Raw genomic sequence first — 26,861 nt, 5'->3', positions numbered from 1 at the left:
AAAAAAAAAAAAAAAAAAAAAACACCAAAATAATAAAATACAGGTTATTTTTTCAATCCTAACACTGTATTTTTGACAGTTCTAAAAATAATTGTTTTATGTGACTAACTTATTTTTGCAAAGGATGGTGAAAGGAAGCATTGCATGTAATCTGTGAGTGCGAAAAGGACTACAGCATCTACACAACACTCAGTGGAAGAAGATTCTGGAAGCGAAGTAACCTGTTCACCCAGCTGTATTATACACGGCTGCAAATGTTGTGCGTATCCATAACATTTAAATATTACTAGCTAAGAAGTCCTATGAACTAGTTATTATACTGACAGCTTTACATGTACTAGCCCTTATTTTAATGCATACAATGATCATGTCATCATTTTGATCAGTTTCACAAAGGATGAAATAAAGGCTTGGAGAGATTAAGTTTGCCAAGATCAGCCCCAAGTAAAACAAAGATCAGCCTCTGTTGGCATCACTACATTATACTGCTTCTTAAAATTATAGCAATAAAATAGTGACTCTGTACTATGATAAAAACCCACTTAATTTTTATAAGAACCCTGTGAGGTAGGGATTATAACCCCTGCTTTACAGATAAAAACACTGGTCTTTAAAGAATAAAAACTGGGATATGAACCCAAGGCAGTCTAACCCTAAAGTCAATGTTCAGAATCATTGCACCCAACAATCCACAAAAAAGATGGCTATCCCAAAACGGTTCAACCCTACATAGTAACATCTGGCCTGAGCATCAAAAGTGACAATAAATACCATATACAGAACATCAGGCTGTGTTGTAAAATGTGAGCTAATCATTTTAAAACCTTACCTTGCGTGGTACTTATACAAATCCTATTAGGTGATGTTATCCCCATTTTATAGACAAAGCCAGTGAGGCCTGATGTTAAGCAAACTGTAGGAGGCCTCACAGCTCTGAAGTGATAGAAGTGTGGTGTAAACTTAGGTCTGCTTGACTCCAAAACTTGCTTTCTTAACCAGTAAGCAACAATGGAATAGTAATGGGAATAGGAAAGTACTCTCAGATACGTGAGTTTTCACTTTTTATCTATGAAATTGTTAGAGACTCCCTATTATTGTTTTCCCCTACAAATAATAATACCAGAGTTGGCAAAGGTACCCCCAACTGGCTCATGCACTATTGTGCATGCACTATAGTGCACTCATGCACTATTAAAAAACATGCATAAGAACTCTGGAAAGGAACATGGCAACACGTATCAGAAGCCTTAAGAATGTTCCTATCCAATAACTTCACTTCTTACCCATCTTAAGTATACTGGTATTCCATAAATCTTGAAAATCTAGCTACTGTATTAATTTGGCCTACAGAGTATAATCCCTTTTTTTTTTTTTTTAATGGGGTGTAATCTTTTGATTAGAGATTATTCTTTCAACATGGAACTAACTACTCAAGCTCTACTTCAGGGCAAGTTAGAGCCCACAGACAAGCCCATCACTTGTTTTGGAAATAAGTTTTAGTGGAAACCAGCAATGCTCATGTCCTTATTATCTATGCCTGCTTTTGCACCAGGATAGTACAGGTAAGAGGTGGTGACAGACAACACATGACCCCACAAAGCCATCTGTCCCTTTGCAGAAAAAGTTTGCTGAGTTCTAATTTTTAGTTCTATAAAACTCTAACTGGAATACAGACTTTAAATGAAAAACTTCCAACCACCTATCATTTGGAGTTTTCTGGTTAGTTCCTATCCCTAATAGGTAGGACAGGCCGATCTAAATTAAGCAAACTTAAGCTGGCTTTGTTATCTCTAGATAAAAATGTAAATTTAAATGGATATAAAGAACCACAGCTCTCATCTAAGATTCATCTGACCTTCCTGTGAATACAGAGGAGTCTAAGTTTTCCTCATCTTTAACCAATATGAAAATATACAATTGAGAGTCATTTCCACAACTATAAAACAATAAACAATATGGATAAGCAATACCCTCTTTCCTCATTAGAAAGATATTCAGGGGCGCCTGGGCGGCTCAATTGGTTGAGCATCTGACTCTTGATTTCAGCTCAGGTCTTGATCTCAAGGTTGTGAGTTCGAGCCCCGTGTTGGGCTCCACGGTAAGCGTGGAAAAGGCAGGGAGAGAGGGAGGCAGGGAGGGAGGCAGGGAGGGCATGAACGAAGTACCACAAACCTTGTGTATTCTTAAAGGACATAATGGCCTGTCTGTAGGGGTTTGGAGCATCTGCAGCATCGGTCAGGTTGGCCAGCACGAGCAGAAGCAGGAGACTCTGGTTGGCCAGAGGGGAAGCAAGTTCTGGAGAGGCAGCTGCTTTGCTGCCCACGCCACCCAGCGTGAAGACAGTCCAGAGGCCAGCTTGAGAAGAAAACACACAGTTAAGATGTGCTGGGACTATTAAGATGGATATACATACTTCTGTACGATATTCTATACTTTTTAATAACACTCTTTTCAATTATTAAAGTAAAACAAGTTCATTATTTGAAAATTCTCATATTGCCAAAGGATATAAAATTTTTTAAGACTACCACTCCCTACTCCCATAATTCCACTTCTACTTCCCATAGATAACCACTATTAAGTTTCCTACATCTTTCTAGATTTTTTTAATATATCAAAACATCTACATAATTATAACAACATTTCATGTACAATTTTATACCAATATATCTGAAAACATAAGCAAAATACTAAAATATCTAGGAAGATACAAAATGCCAAAATTGGCCAAAGACAAAAATCTGAATGGACAAATTACCTTAGAAGAGTGGGAAATGGAGTCAAAGAGCTAGCAAATCAAGTCCAGATGTTTTATAAGTAAGTCTACCGAGCCCTCCCAGTACAAACAATTCCCATATTATATAAATAGCTCCAAAGTACAAAACAAGAGGCATATTTACACAACTCATTTGACAAAGCCTGAAAAATCTCCCTGATACAGAAACTGAATAACGACTGCATTTAAAACAAGAGGGAGAAATGCAAAGAGATTTTTAGATAGACTCAAACAAAAGCAGATGAAATCTCACAGAAAAATTTGTTAAAAGAACAAATGCATCACGATCATGAAAGTTTTGTCTCTGAAATGCAAGAACTGTTCATCGTTCTAGAAATGTATTGATTTACAGGCATACCTCAGAGATATTGCAGGTTTGGTTCCAGACCACTGCAATAAAGCGAATAGTATTGTGATAAAGTAAATCAAATGAGTTTTTTGGTTTCCCACTGCATATAAGAGTTATGTTTACACTATATTGTAGTGTATTAAGTGTGAAAAATAGCATTATGTCTAAAAAACCAATGTACATACCTTAATTAAAAAATACTTCATTGTTAAAAAATGCTAACCATCATCTGAGCTTTCTGCTAGTTGTAATAACTGATCACAGATCACCATGACAAATATTAATGAAGAAATTTGAAATATTGTGAGTATTACCAAAATGTGACATAGAGATACAAAGTGAGCAAATGTGGTTAGAAAAATGGGGCCAATAGGCTTGCTCGATGCAGGGTTGTCACAAACCTTTAAAAAAAAAAAAAAAAAGGCAGTACGTGCAAAGCACAATCAAACAAAACACAGTAAAATGAGGTATGCCTGTATTTCTAGTCAGTTTAAAAAGATAGAGGGAAAGATGATCTAGCCAACTTTTAAAATTAAACTTAAAACCTATTAAGAATTCTTACAAGCTAGAAAAGTAAAGTAACCTCTTTCAATTCTAAAACCTTTCTAATCAGAAATCCACAGTGGTCACACACTGGAAGAACTCCCATCAATATCACCAACATCACCATCATACTACTGGTGCTCCAAGCAAAAGCGTTAAGGCAAGGGGGAAAAAAACAGACCTTCTCCCCACCCCCCCAAAAAGGAAAAATTTTTCATTATTTGCAAGCAACCTGATTGTGCACTGTCCAATAGAGTAGCCACTAGCCACCAGCCACTGTGGGAACTGGGCACCTGAAATGTGGTTAGCCCTAAATGCATTTTGCTGTAAGTATAAAATACTGAATTCTGAAGACTTAATACAAAAGTAAAAATTTTGCACTAATTTTTTTTAATATTGATTCCATGTTGATATTATAGTATTTTCGACATATTACATTAAAGAGTATTGTTAAAATAAACTTCAGCTGTTTCTTTTTACTTTTTTAATACAACTACTAGAAAATTATAAATTACATATGTGGTTTGCATCTAGGCTCACATTTTTATCAGACAGAGCTTCCCTAGGACATCAAGAGAATCAACATACACTATTAGAACTAATAGGTTTTGGTACAGTTCTACGACTAAAAAATCAACATAAAAAAAGTCAAAAACCCACCTACACACAAGCAATAAATAACTACAAAGTCCAATCACTATAGCAACAAACCCAATAAACTCTTTAAGAATCAACACAAAAGAAGTATGTAAGACCTTCAGGCAGATAACCACAGACTTTGAGACTGAAGGCCATATAAGATCTGAATTAATATATAGATACAACATATTTCTGGACAAAAAGGCAATACCACAAGGGGACCTGGGTGGCGCAGTCAGCTGAGTGACTGACTGTTTTAGCCCAGGTCACGATCTCAGGGTCATGAGACTGAGTCCCATGTTGGGCTCTATGATCAGCATGGAGTCAGCTTGAGATTCTCTCTCCCTCTCCCTCTGCCCCTCCCGCTCATGCTCTCTCTAAAATAAATAAATAAATCTTAAAAAAAAAAAAAAAAAAAGGCAATACTGCCAAACTGCCCCTCAGTTAATCTAAAATGCAATACAACCACTATCAAAATGCCAAGAGGAATTTATGCAATATTTTGTAATACAGAACAAATAAAGTATTGCTGGATATAAAAATACATAGGAAACAGTTTTTTTTTTTTTTAAGATTTTATTTATTTATTTGACAGAGAGAGAGAGACAGCAAGAGAGGGAACACAAGCAGGGGGAGTGGGAGAGGGAGAAGCAGGCCTCCCGCTGAGCAGGGAGCACGATGTGGGGCTTGATCCCAGGACCCTGGGATCATGACCCAAGCCGAAGGTAGACACCCAACGACTGAGCCACCCAGGCGCCCCAGAAACAGTTTTTAAGAAGGACTAACCTGGGGAGGAATGTTCCTGATTAAACAGCAAGACTTTTATAAAGGTGAAGTCATTTAAAAGTGTGATATTGGCAGTAGACAAATTAGTTTGATGGACCAGAAATGAGTTCAAGTTCAGAAACAGAACCACATATATTTGAGAATTAACCTTATAATACAGGTAGTATTCCAAATCAGTGAGAAAAAAACAAAATTCTAGAAATGCCTCTGGGACAAGAGAATTTAGTCATTTCCCCAGTATTTAATTATAAAAGTATGTGTTTAAACCTTGAGTTGAGAAAGCCTTTTTCTTATATAAAAAACAAAATTCAAGAAGATAAAAAGAACAGTAATTTGACTAGTTAAAATATTAAGTACTTAGATGTGATTAAATACATCCTAAACAAGTAAGAGAAAAGAAGTATCTGCAACATACAAAACAGAAAAAGATATTTATTTTAAAAAGAGACCTCCTGTAAATCAGTAAAGAAAGCCAACAATCCGAAATAAAAGTGGGAACTAAAAATTCAAAGCAATAAAGAGAAATTAATGTGATAATAAGATCATCCAAGAAAACAAAAATTTTTTTAAAGATTTATAACACATAGATTGGTAATGGTATACAGAAAATCACCAACAGTGAGAAATAAGGTGGTACCAGATTTTTGAGGGATATTTGGCAGTTCTCATTGAAATTAAAAATGCACACCCCCATCAACCCCGCAATTCTTTTTTCTTATACTAGAGAACACTTGAACAGGCACACAAAGAAGCATGTATTTAATATTGTTTATAAATGTCAGGTAACAGAAACAATGTAGATGTTAACCAACAGTAAATGTTTACAATAAGCTGTGGTTTATCTATACTATGGAATACAGTATGAGTTAAGATATCCACGTATTAACAAGGAAAGATCTCTAAGATATACTAAGTAAAAAAAAAAAAAAAAGGCAAGCTGCAGGAAAACTGAAGTAATAATTTAAAAATTACCCACCAAAACCACGTGTGTGTGTGTGTGTGTAAATATTAAAAACAAAAACAAAAAACAGGAAGGACTCCAAAAAACAGACTCTTAACTACAGAGAACAAAACTGATGGTGGCCAGAGAGGAGATGGGTGGGGGATGGGTGCAATAGGTGAGGGGGATTCAGGACTGCACTTGTTGTGATGAGCACTGAGCCATGTACAGGATTGCTGAATCATTATACTGCACACCCAAAACTAATAGGACACTGTCTGTTAACCATACTGGAATTAAAATTAAAATTAAAAAAAAAACAGGAAGGACGAAGTGTACACCATATTGGTAACAGAAATCATCTCAAGCATGTAATTCAAGAAAGACTTTTGCTTTATTTGTATAATATTTTTGTAAGAAGAATATAACCATTTAGTTCTTTAAAAATAAATGTAAAACAATAAAATTAAACAGAACAATACAGACTCCATGGGTAAATGATTATGTAGAACATGGAAAAACTTCATCAATATATCATTAGGTGAAAATGCAAATCACAGAACAGTATATATGCACCCAAATAATACGCCCCACTTGTTTTTTAAAAACTGTAACGATACATCCGTCTGCAGGTAAGGGCAGCCACAGGTGCCTGGCAGGGTGCACTGCTGACTGCAGTTAGCTCTGATCGTGGGCAAGAGTGAAGGGGACCTGAGGAGTCTCTTACTTCGTCCCGTGTTTATTCAGCTGACTCTCCCACAACATGGACGTGTTCAAGCACAACTTTCAGTTAGAAACATTAACAAAAGAAGTGAGGGAAGGAAGAAAATTCCTGGTCACCAACCCCAGAAAATGTGATGCAGTACACGCTTGCGATAGGACTGTTATTTTTAAAAAGCACCTTCTGACAATTTTGGAGGGATAAACGCCAATGCGTGAACACTGAGTAGACCTGGGGTGGTGGTAATGGGCGTGATATTTTAGTCTTTGTACTCGTCTAGTTTTTTTTTTATTACTTATTACATGGGCAGATGGCATTTGTAAAGAACACCTTTGTTAAGGAAATTAAATGCTTTTGTGAAGAAATTTTAAATAGATGGCAAAATAAGCAAAACTGAGAAATGTTATTTTTCCTCAACTAACATAAGCAGATACTTTTAATTTCTTCTTGATGCCATCAACAGTTCAGAGTGAACATTTGTTCATTTCTAATATTTTACATTTTCTATTGAACACACCATACAAAACTACCATATGGATACCTAACAATTTATCATTTTTTTTTTAAGATTTTATTTATTTGACAGAGAGAGAGAGAGCAGCAGAGGGGAAAGGCAGAGGGAGAAGGAGAAGCAGACTCCCCGCCGAGCAGGGAGCCCGATGCGGGGCTCGATCCCAGGACCCTGGGATCATGACCTGAGCCGAAGGCAGACGCTTAACGACTGAACCACCCAGGAGCCCCAACAATTTATCATTTCTTACATGACTGTGGTCCTGCAAATCCCAAACTTTTTCCGTGAGTCACTGGAATGACTTTAATATTTACTCTGAAGAAGCTGTTATTAGGGGGCGGGGGAGGATAAATAGCCTTCCTGCCCAAGTTTTGGAGGTCCCTAAAAGTGTATACAGGGAAGCTCAAAGTGCAGAGCATATTCGGTATAAACCTCCAGTGTAGGCACAAGCAAACCTGAGGCCCAGCAAGAGAAGTTAGCTGAAGGATTTTTTTTTTTTAATGTAGGAAAGATTTTAAGATGATTGAGAAAGACAGAAGAAAAATTTCTGTTAATTACTGTGCTCCCTACTTTTCATTAGGAAAATTTGGATATTTGAATAAAAATTATCAACTACTAATTGATTACACATCACAAATTTAAATTTATTCAAAACAGTGTTCATGATAGAGTTGAAAAACTTGAAACATTTCTTAAGAAACTCCAATCATTTAAGAAAGTACAACCAGTCGCCAAGTATTATTTGCTTTGGGACTGATTTGTTGTTTATCTTAACATTATAAAAACTTTCCAGTCACTTCCTTCCACTCAGAGTATGCTCCGTGACTGTGTACCCCTACATCCACCACCTGTGTGTTCCAGGATCGCAAGCAAAGAAAAACACAATTAGGAAGTTCAATCTGCAAGAAAAATAATCACAGGGGCGCCTGGGTGGCTCAGTTGGTTAAGCAACTGCCTTCGGCTCGGGTCGTGATCCTGGAGTCCCGGGATCGAGTCCCGCATCGGGCTCCCTACTCGGCGGGGAGTCTGCTTCTCCCTCTCCCGCTTCCCCCCTCTTGTGCTCTCTCTCTCTCAATAAAATAAAATAAAATTTAAAAAAAAAAAAAAAAAAAAAAAAGAAAAATAATCACAAAGTGCGCTCCAAGGTAAAAGATAAGTGGTTTTTTTGCTTGTCTGTTTTTTGGATTCTCTTCAGAGCTGTGCATCTTCATGACTAGGAGAAATAAGAGCTGACTGCCACTGGACAAATTTCACAAAATTCTGAGGGCACCCCCCCTCACCCCCGGCTTCAGGTTTCCCCAAGCTGGCTGAGAAGCTGCATATAATGTCAAACTAACTCTTCATTGAGAAGCTAGCACAGCCCAGCCGGCCCCCACCACACACAGCCTCCTCCACTTCCCTGGTAAATATTACTGCTATGCTGCCTTTCCTTATAGGGAGAAAGGAGGCAGCCTGCCATTGCCTACATTGTAGTTTAAACTGGCCCATAATGTTGGACCAGAATTCTTCCAAAAGTTCGTTTCTTTTTGTTGATCCAAGCCTCTGATCTATGACCCAAGAATCTTAGTGGAATTGCATTTTCCTGTTGGCAAACAAAATTTCTCTCCACCAGAAAAATAAGGGAAAGTTACAGTATATTTCCTTCTGTTCTAAAAAAGCAAATTAAGGATGGTCTCCCAAGTTTTTTAATTGTATCCCTCAGGTCTTCCAAATAAACTCTTAAAATAAAATTGATCTAACTAAAAGTAAAAAGTACTGAAATTAAAAGAACAAATCTGGTGTTGCTGATTCAATTTTTTAAAAGCAATGACTCAAAATTATTTATCCTTAACAATAAAAATGTGAGGAAAATACAAAGTATGACAAACCGAAACATCAACAAAATAATTAAGGGAAAAAACCTCTCAACTGAAAAAGTGTTGAACTCAAGATTAAACATTATTTTATTAAGACAATGAAATTAAGGTAAATTACTGTTTTTTTATGTTACTAAACATGCTGCTTGCCAAACTAAATTGATTTCTTCTATCTAACAAATACATAACATTAATTATTCAACTGAAACTATACCAAAAAAAATAGTGATACTATATCATCTGTGGTTATAAAAACATGCTAAAAGGGTCACAGTCATACATTTGGGCCTGTAATATAACAAATCAGATATCAGGAAAGTATTAAGGAGAAAGCAGGTCAGCTGTGAGAAATATGTATGAAAGTTCTGCTAGAGACATTTCGATCAATACAGGTAAAAGACTATAATCAGTCAATAAGTACGCGGTAAGTACCTATTAGGGTGAGGCTCAATGCCCGTTACCAAAAGTACAAAGAATAAAGAAAATCACACTTGGCCTCTGAGGAAGTTAACAGCAAAAAGGGGAGACAAGCAAACAACCACAATCCAATTTTAATTTTTAATTTCCATAATGGTCTAACAGGAGCACCTGGATGGCTCAGTCAGTTAAGCGTCTGCCTTCTGTTCAGGTCATGATCTTGGGGTCCTGAGATTGAGCCCAGAATCAGGCTCCCTGCTCAGCGGGGAGTCTACTTCTCCCTCTGCCTCTCCCCCAACTCATGCTTGCTCTCTCTCTCTCAAATAAATAAAATCTTAAAAAAAAAAAACAACCCATAATGGTCTAACAAATATATCTAACTCTTCAAACACCTGTGCTTTACCTATGTTATATGTAGTAAAACAGTAGGAAAAGACAGTGTTACCCATAAAGAAACTGAACATACATTCCAGGGCAAACACTGGGGCAAAGCCAGCTCCTTGATCCTAATACCATGCTCCCCTTTTTTCTTTTATTAATAAAATGCCCTGGGATTGAGCTGGGCAGGACTACATTTCTTCCTGGTCTTTCTTGCAGCACCCTATGGCCATTTGACTAAATTTCAGCCAATGGGATATGACTGGGAGTAGCATATGCAGTTTTAGGTCATATCCTCAAAAAGAAATTATTTTCTCTTCATATCCTCATCCTTCCCCTGGGCTGGAACCAAGGCTTATGGGAGGCAGACAGATTCAACTTTGTCCATGAGGACACCACCCAAGGGGATGGCAAAACAAGACAGAAGGAACTCTGGTCCCTGGATGACCTCAGGAAGCAAACCTGCTTACACCCCTGGGCCAGCTGAGATTTTTATGTGACAGAAATGTAAACCTTCTACCTTGTTCAGGCCACTGGTATCTGACCTCTATGAAAAGCCAAACCAATATCCTAACATAATTATGGTATAACCAGAATATTATTGCTTGGTTAGAGACATTTTGATTTTAATGAACCATCATTTTTTTAAAAAGTTCTTTGTACATAATTTTTAAAATCTTTTACAGGTAAGTGTAGATTCACATGCTCTTGTAAAAAAAAAAAACAGCACAAAGGCTCCTGTGTAGCCATTATCCATTGTTCTCTAATGGTAACGTCTTATGAAACTATAGCACAGTATCACAACCAGGATATGGACACTGATAGAGTCAAAACACAGAACAGTTCCATCACCAGTTAGACACATTCGCATGGAAAAAAAATACTTGTCTGACGATCACTAAACTTCTTTGAAGTTGATTTCTATTAAGGGTCACATACCAACCATGCAGGAAACTCGCTGTCTCAACTCTGTCCTGACTGCCTATGCACTTACATGCATTCAATTCCCCATTTAGTAAAGGCCTGCTACAGACTGGGCAAAGTGCAAGAAATGGGACTGGACACTGATGAACCCGATGACACTGATGCTCCAGGCATGGAGCTCGCAGTCCAAAGGAGAAATGAACATGAAACAGAAACAAGCAAACAAACTGCAATGCATCTGTGGGAGTCAAAAAGAATGTTATCAAATGTCCGCATGATCCTTGAAGAAAAAAAATAGTCCAGAAATCTATCAGTAAATAGATTATTATAGACTTCTTAGGAGTTTACTACTCAACCCAAGATGCTATTCCACTTCCTCCCATTTTTTAATTTTCTTTCATTTCTTCTTCTACTTCCTTTCTAGCTTGGAAAATCTTTCAAGGTCCAAAACACATCTGTCTGCTCTAACACATAAAGCAAAAATAACTTCTTTCTGCTCTGCTCTCCCAGCACATTGGTTACATCTCTCCCCATCACTCACGGCACTACTGACTTCCATTACACTTACACATGTCACATAAGCCAAGACCTCCTGTGAACTGCTTGATGGAAAAGAGATACATCTTTTTCATGTTTTATATCCTTACAGGGATCTGACTTCTTTTGTTCCTTTACTTCTCTTCTTGGTTTCACTTTCTTATTTCAGTTACTTACCAAAGGATATTTTAAAAATGTATAAATAACACAGATTTTTATATTTGATACTTTTAAAAGTGTATAAATACAATTTTATATTTGCTATTTGAAGGAAAACCTTGCTATTTTTAAAGTTCTAAATACTGCCAAAATCAGCTTTAATCCTATATTTTAAATTATAGTACTTTAATGCTGATGGGACAGGTAATTTTAGACACTAGTGGTAGGACTGTAAGTGGGTACTATCTTTATAAAGGACAAACTAAGCAATGTACATGACAAGCATCAAAACTATATAGGACAGGGTGCCTGGGTGGCTCGGTCGGTTAAGCGTCTCACTCTTGATTTCGACTCAGGTCATGATCTCAGGGTTGTGAGACTGAGACCTGCACCAGGCTCTACACTGGGCATGGAGGCTGCTTAAGATTCTCTCTCTCAGGGCGCCTGGGTGGCTCAGTCATTAGGCGTCTGCCTTCGGCTCAGGTCATGATCCCAGGGTCTTGGGATCGAGCCCCGCATTGGGCTCCCCGCTTGGCGGGGAGCCTGCTTCTCCCCCTGCTTGTGCTCTCTCACGCTCTGTCAAATAAATAAATAAAATCTTAAAAAAAAAAAAAGATTCTCTCCCTCTCCCTCTTCCCTCCTCTCTCCCTGCTTCTCCTTAAAAAAGGGGGCAGGGATAGTCCTCAAGTGACTCCTTTTTCTACGTAACAAACTTTATGTTAAGAAAACATGATCATGATGAGCACTGAGTGTTATACGCAACTGCTAAATTATTGAACACTACATCTGAGACTAATGATGTACTACATGTTGGAAAAAAACTGTAATAAAAAAAAAAACATGATCCCTGGCAACAATTATTTTTTTCATTTTTAAAATGAACATAAAACAACAATATACACAACCCTGAACTACAGCTGGTCATACTACAGTACTGGGAGAGAGGGGGGGAAGGTCACTAATAGTTTCACTTTTTTTTTTTTTTTTTACATGTGTTTACATTCAAAGCCCTCTTAAAATATCTGATGACTGCTAGTTCCTAAAACAATTCTGAGTCAAATTCAATTTTCTTAACACAAAACAACATGATATTACTACCCCCAACCTGTCTCCCAAAAGGAATGCTTTGACCATCTCAAAAAAGAGAAAAAAATAAATACACCATAAAGGAACAGAGGAAAATGTTTTAAAAACTGATAGGACAGTAAAACATTTTATCCACCTTTGTAGTCTGAAGTCTGTCAAAATCTGTGATGCATTATATAAGCCATATGGAACTTTAAAAAAAAAAAAGTTTTATTCCCGGGGCTCTTGGGTGACTCAGTCAGCTGAGCATCTGACTCTTGATTTCGGCTCATGTCATGATCTCAGGATCATGAGATCAAGTCCTGCGTTGGGCTCTGCACTCAGCACAGTCTGCTTAAGATCCTCTCTCTCCCTCTGACTCTCCCCACCCTTCTCAAATAAATAAATAAAATCTTTAAAGTTTTATTCCTATAAGGAAATAGAACTGTCAAAGAAAAATTGAAAAAAAGTCCACTGAAATAATTCAGTATTTATGAAGATACCTGTTTTTGAAAGGAAAAACAATGAAAGGTAATAGAATTCATCTATCTCAGTGAAACTCCACAATCACACATCCCTAAAATACACATTTATGAGATCCTAAGATGCATCAGACACATAAAGCATAAAGAAAAACAAAATGAAATCTAGTATCCTCAGAGATAAATCCTATCTCATGCAAAGACATTAGGCAAATTAACTGACCCATGAAATGAGAAAGGGGCCCTGTGAGCTCAGAGGACCAAGAGCTCTCCCTTCCAGAACAGGCCCCTATCTAGTTCCCAGTAACTTCATTCAATCAGCTTGCCCCTAAAGCAGTGTTTCCCCAAAAAATGCACTGATGACCACAGGGATGGTTAAGTCTGGCGTTTAAAAAGAAATGTTCAATAGTTATGTGTATTAGAAATATAAATAATCTCAATTTTCATCAATCTCAATTTTCATCTATCTCAATTTTCAAAGACCTTACCATCTGGTATAAGGATAGAGTAAAAATATGCTTAAGGTTTTGAAAAAATGAACTATTTTAAAGTGGAGTAAGTGGAGGTGCCTGGGTGGCTCAGTCGTTAAGCGTCTGCCTTCGGCTCAGGTCATGATCCCAGGGTCCTGGGATCGAGCCCCGCATCGGGCTCCCTGCTCCGCGGGAAGCCGGCTTCTCCCACTCCCACTCCCCCTGCTTGTGTTCCTGCTCTCGCTGTGTCTCTCTTTGTCAAATCAATCAATCAATCAATCAATCAATCTTAAAAAAAAAAGCAGCCTGGAAAAAATAAATAAAGTGAAATAAGTGAATGAAAATTCAAGTTGTACTCACATAACACAAAATCATAGTGGTTGCATGGATGTGGTTGAAGTTGGGGAGATACACATCACATCTCTAAGCTTTTGGCAGGTACACCTCCACAAGAGTCCCCCTCTTCAAACTAAAAATGCCCTGTCCCCACAACATCTGCCCATGATGCTTCGGCCAGCATCCTGGCCACCCTTCCATATGTTGGTGATGAGGCATTTCCAACAAACGTAAAATGCAGGTGTGTGTTAATGACAGAAGAGTAACAGAAGTACCTTTCAACAGGCTTTAACCAAATACACCCATTCACTTCTCCTTCAGCTGAGGCGATCCAACCATGTAATAGGTCACCCCTGTGAAAATCATAGGGCCTTATTATGTCTAGAATTTTCACTGTTACTATAGACCTCTCTGGTCTCTTGCACATGGCCATATTACTGTATACTCCTGGCTTACTGGCTGTTTTGTTGCTAGACTGTGGGTTCCCTGAGATGTGGGGCTTCCATTCTTCATTGTGGTTCAATTCCTTTGTACACCCCAGGACCTAGTACAATTTTTATATTAAATAAGAAAACAATGAATAATTTTTAATTTTTCACTTTTGCAGACTAAATTTACTTTTTACGTAAAAATAATCACATGAAATTCTTTACCTTCTCCAAATAAAATTCAAGATTGAAGTGTGAATCATGTATAAGATTTTATCAGAAACTACCTTGAGAGACAATGGACTCTGAAAAACAAACTGAGGGTTCTAGAGGGGAGGGGGTTGGGAGGATGGGTTAGCCTGGTGATGGGTATTGAGGAGGGCACGTTCTGCATGGAGCACTGGGTGTTATGCACAAACAATGAGTCATGGAACACTATATCTAAAACTAATGATGTAATGTATGGGGATTAACATAACAATAAAAAAATTAAAAAAAAAAAAAAGAAACTACCTTGATTAACACTAGGATTAATACTCAAAAACACAGAGAATAAACTTAAACAGTATCAGTAACCAAAAAGAATCAATTTGTAATCTACAAATAAGTTTCTACCCAGTAAAATCTTAGACTGACTGCCTATGTTAGCATTCAACTTCCACTGGTGAAGGAGTAAATATAAATCAAATGACTGCACATGTAGGATGCAGTAGAGATTTATAGTATACAGTATAGATTTATTCCTACCTTCAGGAGCTGCCATTTTTTCCATGTAGGTCTCCAGGTGTTACTTTTCTGGGAATTATAAACCAAGAATCTCTAACTACCAATTCCTGGTTGAAAACGACATTCAAGGAAAGATGGAAAGAATTTCTTCTCAAAACTGATCATTTCAACTTTAAAATGAATTTTAAATGCCTTAAAGACATCCTACCATCAAAGAGCAGGATGTGAACTTGGAAGGCACTGGGAAACTAGAATCTTTAAAATGAGAGGACATCCATCCATAAATATTTGAAAAAGAGGATTCCAAATTCATGAATCCAAAAAGTTCCCAAGAGATAAGTGATTGGCAAAATGAAAGTTACAAGTGGTAAATCTGGGATATGCAACCAAGAGTGAACACTGTAGATCAAATGGTCTGAAAGTACTCATGAAATTGAAAAAACATCCCCAAGGCATTTGATATAATTCAACATGCAGTTAATACACACACTAACACTAGTAGTCTGCAAGTGAGTGAGGGAAAAACAATAGTAGAACCCTGTGTTTCATCTAAGAAATATGAAGACACTAAGCTTTAGCAGCATGCATTATCCAGACTGGCACTGGTACCCACACTCAACCCATCTGTCAGGAAGTCACGTGTCTATCATACCAGTAACCCAGGAACTGTGAACAGAAACGGGGGTCCTGCTCGCAACAGGGGTGACATAGGCAACTCACTCCTTCCTTCTCTTGCAGCATAAAGACACATTTCGTGGGTTAGTAGGCTTAATTATCTAGGCTTAACTAAACTGACTCTCATAAACATCTATCTTAAAAATAATGGAGGCATAGAACTGTTTTAAACTTTCTGGCAAAGAAATCACAGATAGAAAGAATACATAGTAAACATTCAAGTTATAAACAAACAACACCACAAAAGACAACAGAGCCAAATCTTCTACTACCTGTGTGGGCCCTTTTGGAGGCATTTTGTAAAATAAAAACAAAGACAATACTCATCAGATCTCTGAAAAAAAAAAGACTCTGAAATACAGTTATATCCACCATTATTTTTTTTTAAAGATTTTATTTATTTATTCATAAGAGAGAGAGAGAGAGAGGCAGAGGGAGAAGCAGGCTTCCCTGGAGCAGGGAGCCCGATGCGGGACTCGATCCCAGGACTCTGGGATCATGACCTGAGCCAAAGGCAGACGCTTAACCATCTGAGCCACCCAGGCGCCCTATATCCACCATTATTAACAGTGAACATGGCTATAAATATCTACTGTTCTTTTCGATATTAAATGATGACATTATGAAGCCATCGTGATTAGCAAGACTTTTAAATATTCATCCAGATGATTATTAGTAATTTCTGTAATATCAAAAAGATTTTCGGGGCACCTGGGTGGCTCAGTTGTTAAGCGTCTGCCTTTGGCTCAGGTCATGATCCCAGAGTCCTGGGATCAAGCCCCGCATCAGGCTCCCTGCTCCGTGGGAAGCCTGCTTCTCCCTCTCCCCCTGCTTCTGTTTCCTCTCTCACTGTGTCTCTCTCTGTCAAATAAATAAATAAAATCTTTTAAAAAAAAAAATTTTCTATATTGTTAAACACAATTTTAAATATTTAAAATTTGTATTGAATTATATTTTTCAGAAAACATCAATTTGTAGATGTCTTACAATGTACATGATACATTAGTATAACAATGCATTATATAATTTATAAATCAATTCACTTAAATCAGGGGGCTGCTATAAGAGGTTATACTGACGGGATGGATGATCAATAATGTTTAAAGACCACCATACCCCAGAGACTGTTGAGGGGAGGGGGCATGAGAGAAGAGAAGGAAACTAAGGAGGAAGAAAAAGAGCAGCTTCTGCCATTTAATGACGACCTATACTAATCACATTAAAACCTCACCAAGCATTATCATTAATTCGCCCAATTTTACAGATGAATTAAACTCAAAGCTAAGTTCCTTACTCAAGTAATAAAGCCAAGCAGATCTGCACCCATTTGCTCTGAGTCTAAGGCAGATAAAACTCTCACCCACTACCCTCACGTCTCTCTGGCTCCAAAACACTAAAGGCAGCCCCGGCCTTAGTTGTGAATTACAAATTTAAACCTAACCATAGATCAGATCTTCAGCACCTGGGATAGAACAGGCCTAAATTCAATCGATTTGCTGCAAGGAACAGCATTCTGTGGTTCATAAATGAGTCTGGCCCCAAATTATCTAGACAGACTTCTCTACTTTTCAACCTCATCCACAGAACCCTGTATTTTTTTGTTGTGTTTGCATGGATTGTCTTTTTGGTTCTCCTACCTTCTGTCCATCTTGGTAATGCATCTGCATTTTCTTGACTTCCCCCTAAGGAACCATCTCTCTTGGGCATTTTGCCCCTTTCTTATGGTGAATAAACATGTCCTAAATTATCTCTTTGGCAAGCAGGCTCAGATTCTTCAAAACGAATACACTGTCGGCACTACATTCAGAGGGCCCACCACCCTAAGAGAGGAGATAGGAGTATTGTTGTAAAACGATGTACTGAGAGTGTTAAACAGTTGCATGGGAAAAAAGATCTAGTTCTGCTAGGGCATTTCCAGGAGAGCTTCCCAAAGCAGCTGCCTGTGACCTGGGGTGTGCAGGTGAGTGACAGAGCTATGCAGGTGGAGAGGAGGAAGGCATTTCAGTGCACAGAATGGTATCACACAAAGCTGGTCAGGCACGACCCTTCTGTGTACCCAGAGCTTCAGCTGAAGGCGTGGAGTGAGGTAAGGCTGGAAGGAGGACGGGCTGCCAGGGCCCCGCAGGACAGTGCTTCTCCACTGCCCCATTCTGAAGGGCCTCAAGCAGGCCAAGAATTCAAGTACTTTCTGATGTTCACACAAAAGCATGACCATTATATAAGATTCATTTTCAGGTTTACCTATGATTGATACTGACCTATTATTAACGTACTAAATCAGTCATGGGATACTGTATTTGGTTTTTATAAACTAGAAAAAAGAATTACTAGAGCTTACGGAAACCCTAAGTAAGCCTATCAAAGCCGGGCTGCTATGCACTGCGTGTCTGCGCCACAGAGCTCCTCTGGCACACGCCTGCACACGCAGACCCACGCACAGCAGGTGTTTGGAATTCCTGCACTACCCCTTTTGTTTCGAATTGGTCATGGTCTTAAATGATGCACTTTAAGCTTTTTAAGTTATAAATTTGTTAAATTAGCTTCAGAATGATCAATTAAGAGGTTGTGGATTCTCTGGTTGGCCCTCCAGAACACAGTGATGCATAACTGGTAAGACCACAAGACCACCAACAAGACACTCTCCCCCCCAGGATGCAACCAGCCAGCAGGATATAAGGGAGGCTCACAGAGCTCAGAGTCCCTCAGATAAGACACCTTCCTCCTGGGCCATGAGGCCAAAAGCCTCACTAGGACAAACTGTCCAAAGCTATAATTAGAACTGATTACTTACCTTCCCCTAAGCGACCATCAGGACTAACTCTATTATGCCCTACATCCCTGTTTACCTGGATCAGCCAAGAGATCTGAAGCTGCATCACACAGCTGAGGACAGTTCTTTCTCAGAAGACTTATCAAGTGGTGACTTGCTTTTTCTCTCTCTACAACCCATGCACCACAGAGAGGACTCTTCATTACTACTCTCAACTACCTCTCTCCAGACATTCCAGTGACCTTTCAACTCCCATCAAGCCCTGCTACAGTCATCTACAGACATCACTGTCCCTTCTGCTCATTTTCTAGTAACTTGAGCACATGGCTCCCTGTCTCTCCCTCAACACTACTCCGGTCCTCATTTTTAAAATTTCAACCTACTCTCAGTCAAGCCACCCAATAATATGCCTCTAAGGCCCTGATCTGCTTATTCACTTCCTCTCTCCGACCTCAACTAGCCATTCCCATGGCCGTACCCTGCCACGTGTTCTCTTTACCAATAACTGCACCACTAGTACAACTCTGATTCCATGCATTCCACTCCCGGGCTACCACCTCCCAGCTTTCCAGGTCATCTCCTCTAGTACCAGACTCACACAACTTTTGACCTTATCGTGTCTATCACTTTTTCAATGTCCATCACCACCCCCATGTCCTTGCTTCCGTCCTCACCCAGCTAAGATTCTATGGATGGCACCAGGATCACTCCCCTGGACCCCTGTATTCTCCTTCCCAACTCCCCCACTCCTCTCCTCCTCCATCAAATTCACCTAGCAAAATACCAACCTTGATGAAACCCAACTTTCCACCGACTCCATGTCCCAGAGCAGATCTACATAGCTGAAGAGCAACACACAACCATTCCCATTGCTCTAAGTTCATCACCACAAATTTCCAGTGAACCCTAAGTTCAGCCCAGCAATCCTACTACATTTCTCCAGTCCCCTAGGGGAATTTACTCCCCTACAGCTCTCTCTTTACCACCTCCAATAATCCCCAATCTCCATGCTCAGCTCACTCCCATGGAACCAGAGAACTCCCCTGTCCTTCCCCCTTAAGATCTACAAACCCATCTGCATTGACATGTACATACTCTACCTTCACTCCTGTTATAAAAGGAATGAAATAACCCTTCTCCTATCGGTGGGAGTATCAATTTCTCCATCTCCTGATAGAATGTAACCTCTATGAAAAGGAGGCATTTAATAATACCTGCAGAATTGAAATGAATCATTTCTATCACAGTATACAAACACGTTGTGCCATTTCCCAGCCAAAAACAACAACAAAAAACTTCTCTAGAATCCATGTCCCCTTCCAGCTGCTGCCTTATTTATCTGCCTATGCTCTGACTCTCATGCTCCCCTCAACCCACCCTAATTAGCTTCCCGAACACCACCCCACCTAAATGATTCTTGACAGAACAACTTCCATCATACCAGGCCTCACTTTATTCAACCTCTCACTTAAATCTGCATGAAGTTGTACATTTAAGATTTTGTACTTTATTGTATGTACCTAATGTTATAACTCAAACATTAGAAAGCTTCAATGAAAGGATCTCACAGAAGATCAAATACAGTAGGAAAATTAGTGAACTAAAAGATAAATCCACTATTACCCGAATGCAAAGAAACAGCATTCTAAGAGAAAGAAAGAGATTCGAAGAACAGAATGAGAAGGTCCAATGTATGAGTGACAGGAATTTCATGAGTAAAGAGAACAGCAGAGACATAAACACAACAAAATAAAACTGCTGATCACAAAAGCTACCAGAAAGTAGAGGTTTAACACCCTCCACAACCACCCCCAGGTCACACAACTAGCAGGGTTAAATCCAGGTTTCGGACTTTTTGCAAAGTATCACACCACTCAGGGCAGAAAGGAAAATCCAGTGTGGTAAGAAATGCCATGAGGCTCCAATCACATGTGCTACTTCTCCAACTGGGATGCATGAGCTCTTGGAGATGGTCCATGATGTGCTAGGAATAAGCAAGGTCAGAAAACAGACATGGTATTCTTTCCTGACTATTAATTTTACACAAAGATTTCAAGGAAGTTAATTAAGTCAATGAACTGGCATAGAACTGCATCTTAATAGAAATGAAATAAACATGGATGTGCTCACTGAAGTATAACTTAAACGTGCATTCATTTATAAGATAAAACATAAAACCTGAGTGTGTGCCAAGTGGCTTCTGACAACCTCCTACATCCTTAAGGTTGTGTACTCATTTGCCTCAGCTATTATAACTAGGCTAAAAAAGCACTGTTAATAGCTCTAATGGTTTTCTCAACAATGCATGAATTACTATGATTGGCAGAATTCAAATCTGTTTGACAACAAAAAAGATTCTTTGTGTAACTGTTTTTGTTTTGTTCTTTCTTATACTCTGAACTTAAATGCTGTCATTTGTGGGGTGCCTAAGTGGCTCAGTCGGCTAAGCCCCTGACTCTTGATTTCCGCTCAGGTCGTGATCTCAGGCTCCATGTTGGGCTCCATGCTGGGCGTGGAATCTGCTTAGGATTCGCTCTCTCTCTCTTTCTCCCTCTCTCTATCTCTGCCCCTCCCCCACCTCAAAAAAAATAAATATTAAAAAAACACTGTAGTTTGTGAAGAGTATAGCAAAAATGCTGGGGGAATGGGCACAAAAAGTGCTTTGCAGAGAGGGAGAAATACAAGGTTCTAGCTCATCCCACTGTTTTCTGGTCACTATGTTCTGATGATAACTCCTACCAATAATCCATCCTAGAAGCGAATTTATTATACTACTGCCTTGTCTTCATCCACTATACATTATCACTCAAGTGTAAATTAGGATTAGGGTAAGTCACAAGTAACAGACCTGTGTAATAATGGCTTCAATAAAAGTCTAAAAGTAAGTGCAGCGGAGCTTGCATTTTGCTCCATGTTGGTCAAAAGTCATGATTTTTCTATTGTTGTTCCACTGTGGTCTGCATTCCTAAGTTTACTCATGGTCCAACATGGCTAAACCAGCTCCAGCCACCACATTTTCATTCAAGTCAGCAGGACAGAGATAAGTACACGCATTCTCTTTAAGAACTCTACCTGCAAGTTTGCCTATATCACCTCTGTTTATAGTCCCTTGGCCAAAATGCAGACCATACATGGTTGCAAAAGGTTCTGAGAAATGTGACCTATTCTTGGCATCCACGTAGTCAGCTAAAACGGGGTAGGAGACAAACTAGCAGTCAGTGTCATACCATATTTGAATAAATCCTTTGCAATGTCCCCTAAACATTCCCCTTCTACTTGAAATGAGGGAACAGCTCATTTGTCTGATATACCCTGCCTTTTTGAGCCCTTTCTGTAACTCAGCTTAGGGGAAACTGTGTCCAGATAAACCAGTGAGTTTTATGAACAACATGAGAACTGGCAGAAACACTGGGAGACTTACCAAGACACTTTTTTTTTTTACGATTTATTTATTTGAGAGAGAGAGAGAGAGCACGCATGCATGTGTGCATGGGGGGTGGGGCAGAGGGAGATGGGGAGAAAGAATCTCAAGCCAACTCCCCACTGAGCATGGAGCCAAATGTGGGGGTCGATCCCAGGACCTTGAGATCATGACCTGAGCAGAAATCAAGAGTTGGCTGCTTCAATGTCCACAATAGCCAAACTATGGAAAGAGCCTAGATGTCCATCAACAGATGAAGGGATAAAGAAGATGTGGTATATATATACAATGGAATATTATGCAGCCATCAAAAAAACCCACAAAATCTTGTCATTTGCAACGACATGGATGGAACTAGAGGGTATTATGCTAAGTGAAATAAGTCAATCAAAGAAAGACAATTATCATATGATCTCACTGATATGAGGAATTTGTGAAACAGGACAGAGGATCATAGGGGAAGGGAGGGAAAAATGAAACAAGACGAAACCAGAGAGGGAGATAAACCATAAGAGACTCTTAATCTCAGGAAACAAACTGAGGGTTGCTGAAGTGGAGGGGGGTGGGAGGGATGGGGTGGCTGGCTGATGGACACTGGGGAGGGTATGTGCTATGGTGAACGCTGTGAATTGTGTAAGACTGATGAATCACAGACCTGTACCCCTGAAACAAATAATACATTATATGTTAATTTTAAAAAATTAAAAAAAAAAAAAAAAAGAGTTGGTTGCTTAACCCACTGAGCCACCCAGGAGCCCCTAGACATCCTTAAACACACACACACACACACACACACGCAATAGGATGCCTCAAAGCCTGTGTTACTAATCATACAGCAAAAGGAGGAGGTAAATAACTTTGGCTGTAGTATGACAAGAATCTGCCTGCTTCCTGATTTGACCAAGTCAGGAATGAAATTAACAAAAGTTACTGCTCGGATTTAAATTGTACCTTTCCTCGTTAGGAATCAAACTTCTCAAGTATACACTAATGCTATTTTATTTTCATAATGTACCCTAACGACAAAATAAAACTTAGGTATTATTTGCACATCTTAGGTGTCTCCTACTTTAACATTTAATTTGCTATATGCAAATATATACATATACAGAGGGATAAGGACTGAAAAAGAATGAGAAAAAATGGAAACAGCTGATTTGTTATACAGTGAGAGAATTATAGCTTATCTGTTTAAATATTCATCACTTCTAATGCTCTTTGTGCAGTAATGTTTTAAAGATTTTTTATAAACACACTCACGGGGATATATAGCTAGCTTACACACATACAGCATATGGAATGGACAAAGATAGATGGTATCATGAAAACATCTTTGGCTTTGAAATCACATAATTTTAAAGCCCTGTCTCACCACCTACTGGCTGTGTGGCTTTGGGAAAATTAAATAATCTCTGTAAAATAAGGATCACACTAGTAGCCACTCACTGTCTGTTGGCTCTCATTTCCACCCCTCTCATCTATGATCCGTAGCGTAGGGGGCCAAAACCTGCAAGCTCTTATTTTCCAAACTCCTTTGCCTGCTAGCTTCAGATTAGAGCAGACAATGGGAGACACTGGCAGGAGACGGGAAGGGGAAAAGAATAGAGAAGCCACTTTTCTTTCTGCTTCCGGTGGGATGGCTCGCAGGTACAGCCATGGTTCCAACGGCTTCCTGCTCAGGTAGGAAGGCTCCTGTGGTAGCGGAGCAGACGGGACAGTCTAGAAATGATCGTGAAAAGTAAACAACAGGTAAACCCACAAACTGTTATTTACTCAAACAGCACCATCTCGTGAGCAATATAAATACATACGCAGGCAAAATTATTTTCACTTTTAGAAACATCCCTGGAAAGCTTTATACTTCAGAATAATTACTACTGAAAAGACCTCCTCTCTTAAAGCTGGTATCTGTCAGTCTCTCTATACTTTCTAAGATAAACTGGGGGTTAAGAATTGACAAACATGAAAAAAGGCATAGGAAATATTAGAAAGAGTTTTAAAAAGACAAGTTTAAAATGTTCCCACATTTACCCTCAATCCATGGCATCAGGATTGTGAAAGCGTAATACATCAGACTATGAAAATATGTAATTCAGCAACTTATGAAATTTTTAATTGCAAAATTATCTCAACTTGGCTTGCTTTTGCACCAAATGGCCCCCAAAATGGTACTGAGAGCCAGCAAGGCTTCCAATTGGACAAAGTTATGGTTAAGGATGTTAAAGAGGATGCTGCTAGATGTGTCCATCATCCTTTTTAATCATCTAGGCAATGGGGGGGGGGGAATTGCCTTAATTTTTAAGCAGAAAGGCTGAGGGAACAGGAAACATGTAAGACAAAAGTACATAAGGTATTTAGAAAACTAGAGAAATTGACGCAGGTGAGAGGAGAGAAAAGATGAGGAAGATAAATGGTAAATGGTATGTTTAGCATTTAGCAATGTTTTAGACACTTACTCACTACTTGTCATATTTATGTTATTTAAATGTAACAAAAGCCCACAGGGTAAAGATACTCTAAGTCCCATCCTGAAAATGAGGAAATTAGGGTTCAATGAAGGTGAGTAATTTAATCAAAGTGATACAACCGGTAGAAGGCAGGGCCTGGCTTCCAGCTCACATCTTTCTCTCCCCGCCGCTATCCCGCTGGGGAGGATGGCTGGCTGCTTCTCTCCCTCCCTTTCTTTTGCCTGGCCTCTGTCAAGTACAGGACCCCTATGGCTTGCAGAAGTGAGTCTGGAGACTCCCAGGCACCACAATGAATGGTACCTCCCTTTTGCTCCCCACCATTCAACCAACTGGATGCAGTGGGCCTTCTAGGACCAGGGTCTGACTCACAAAGACTATAAACAAGTACAAGAGAAGAAAAATGAAGAGATACTATAATTCTGCAAGGAATCATCATTTCATTTTTATGAATAGGGAAAGGCTTAGAGAGATACAAGACTTTCACAAGATTATAGGGTAATTAGCTCACTTACAGTAAGGGTTTGAATCTGGGTCTGGTCTACACCGGAGTCTTCAGAATCTTACCTAGCAATTCTAGAAGGCTCAGGGGCGAAGATACAGCTTGTTAATGCACAAGCTTAAATGTACAACACTAATTCATCCTCCTAGTGATTCTATTCTTTCCCCAACATTTTATTATGAAAACTATCAGACATACAGGAAAATTGGAAGAATTATATAGCGAATACCCATATACCCACCACCTAGATTTTACATGAACACTTTGTTACATTTGTAATAACATCCCTATCCATCTATGCATCCCTATATTCACCCATCAATGTAGCTTATTTTATTAATGCATTTCTTTTTTTTTTTAAGATTCCATTTATTTACTTGACAGAGAGCACAACCAAGGGGAGCAGCAGGCAGAGGGAGAGGGAGACGCAGACTCCCCCGAGCAAAGAGCCTGACTGGGGGCTTGATCCCAGGACCCTGGGATCATGACCGAGCTGAACCGACTGAGCCAGTCAGGTGCCCCTTATTAATGCATTTCAAAGTAAGCTCAGAAACATTTTAAAAGGAAGTCCTTGAATAACTCCTAACGCTAAACTTTAAAATATTATTTATTCATGTAAAAGGTGGTCTCAAAACTATACCAACTATAGGGCGCCTGGGTGGCTCAGTTGGTTAAGTGACTGCCTTTGGCTCAGGTCATGATCCTGGAGTCCCACGATCGAGTCCCGCATCAGGCTCCCTGCTCGGCGGGGAGTCTGCGTCTCCCTCTGACCCTCCCCCCTCTCATCATGCTCTATCTCATTCTCTCTAATAAATAAATAAAATCTTAAAAAAAAAAAAAAACTATACCAACTATAATTTATGAGCGTTTTACTACCATTCACAAATTCTGTCAGCAAGTAACCTTAAATAGATCAGCCTTTGAATTTGCTCCAACATCCATGTTGAAATTAATGTAAATTAAAACAGCTGTTTAATAAAAGTTACACTCATTTGACTGTGATAAAATTAAAGTTTTAAAGCAAATCCATATTAACTGCTTCATTTTTCAAATAAGATTTACCTTCTCAAAAAACTGGAATTCCACAATTTTAATATTCTTATTTTTTAATCTTTCATATTTTAAAATTCCACAATACAATAAATTATGTCACAGAAGTCTTAAAAACAGATTAAATCAGTGCCTAATAAACAACACATATAGCAAGCCTAAGAAATTTATTCCTAGGATTTCATCTGAAATTGACTGCTTTATTCTATAATTTTCCTGGTGACTATGAATGAATTTGTTTCCCAACTATTTGTAGTATGAAAGAGGCCTCAATCTTCCCTTTCAATTTGCTGAGAAGGAAATGAGCATAGAGGGCTGGCATACTGACTTTCAAAGCCATTTCTGGAAACTGCCTGAGGAGTGGCTGTCAGCAAATTATGAGGATAAAAGAGAAGTCAAACTGTTATTTTGACACTATATTACTTCCAATCAATACCATTTAGTAAACAGCTTTTGAAAAGTCTAAAATCTGAAATAATACTTTTTTCAGGGAACAATTAAAAGTGAAATAGCTTATGTTACTGCTCTACAACTAAATACGGGCATTTTGGGTAACAGATACTAATCTAAATGCTCCGTGTATCCCTGCAAGGAACCTCTCCAAGGAACCAGCAAAATGATATTAACTCTATTTTATAAGTCACAAAATTAGTTCAGCCCTGAAAATAAAGGAGGAGGAAAAAGCCATCCTTTCACCTGGTATATAAAATCTCCCAAATCATTCCAAGTAAAAATGAACTGAGAATGTAATTATTGTTTATAAAGCACTTTCTTTTTCTGAAAGTTCAAAGTGCTTTAATTAGAAATGTTTTCACAACTATGCCTGTTTCTGCGTGTCACATACTTTTTCTCTTACTGTAGTTTTTCTTTCTCTCAGTGAGTCAGCCCAGAAAAAGCCAAAACTGAACAGAAAAATAACCATCACATAAAATAAA

General features: G+C 38.8%; 1 protein-coding gene across 5 annotated transcripts in view; it reads right to left on the bottom strand.

Moving 5' to 3' along the window:
* The window catches only part of DYM (dymeclin), a 419,774-nt gene that overhangs the window by 287,429 nt on the left and 105,484 nt on the right, over window positions 1-26,861 (bottom strand). For all 5 annotated transcript variants that reach the window (XM_032422734.1, XM_032422732.1, XM_032422736.1 and 2 more), the window contains exon 9: window positions 2,173-2,355. In XM_032422734.1, the coding sequence (XP_032278625.1) occupies window positions 2,173-2,355 (183 nt within the window). The remainder of the gene's footprint in view (window positions 1-2,172; window positions 2,356-26,861) is intronic.

Source organism: Phoca vitulina, unplaced genomic scaffold, assembly GCF_004348235.1.
Source record: "Phoca vitulina isolate PV1807 unplaced genomic scaffold, GSC_HSeal_1.0 scaffold27, whole genome shotgun sequence".
Classification (NCBI taxonomy): domain Eukaryota; kingdom Metazoa; phylum Chordata; class Mammalia; order Carnivora; family Phocidae; genus Phoca; species Phoca vitulina.
The sequence above is the reverse complement of the archived record's forward strand: the minus strand, read 5'-3'. Positions and strand labels throughout refer to the sequence as shown.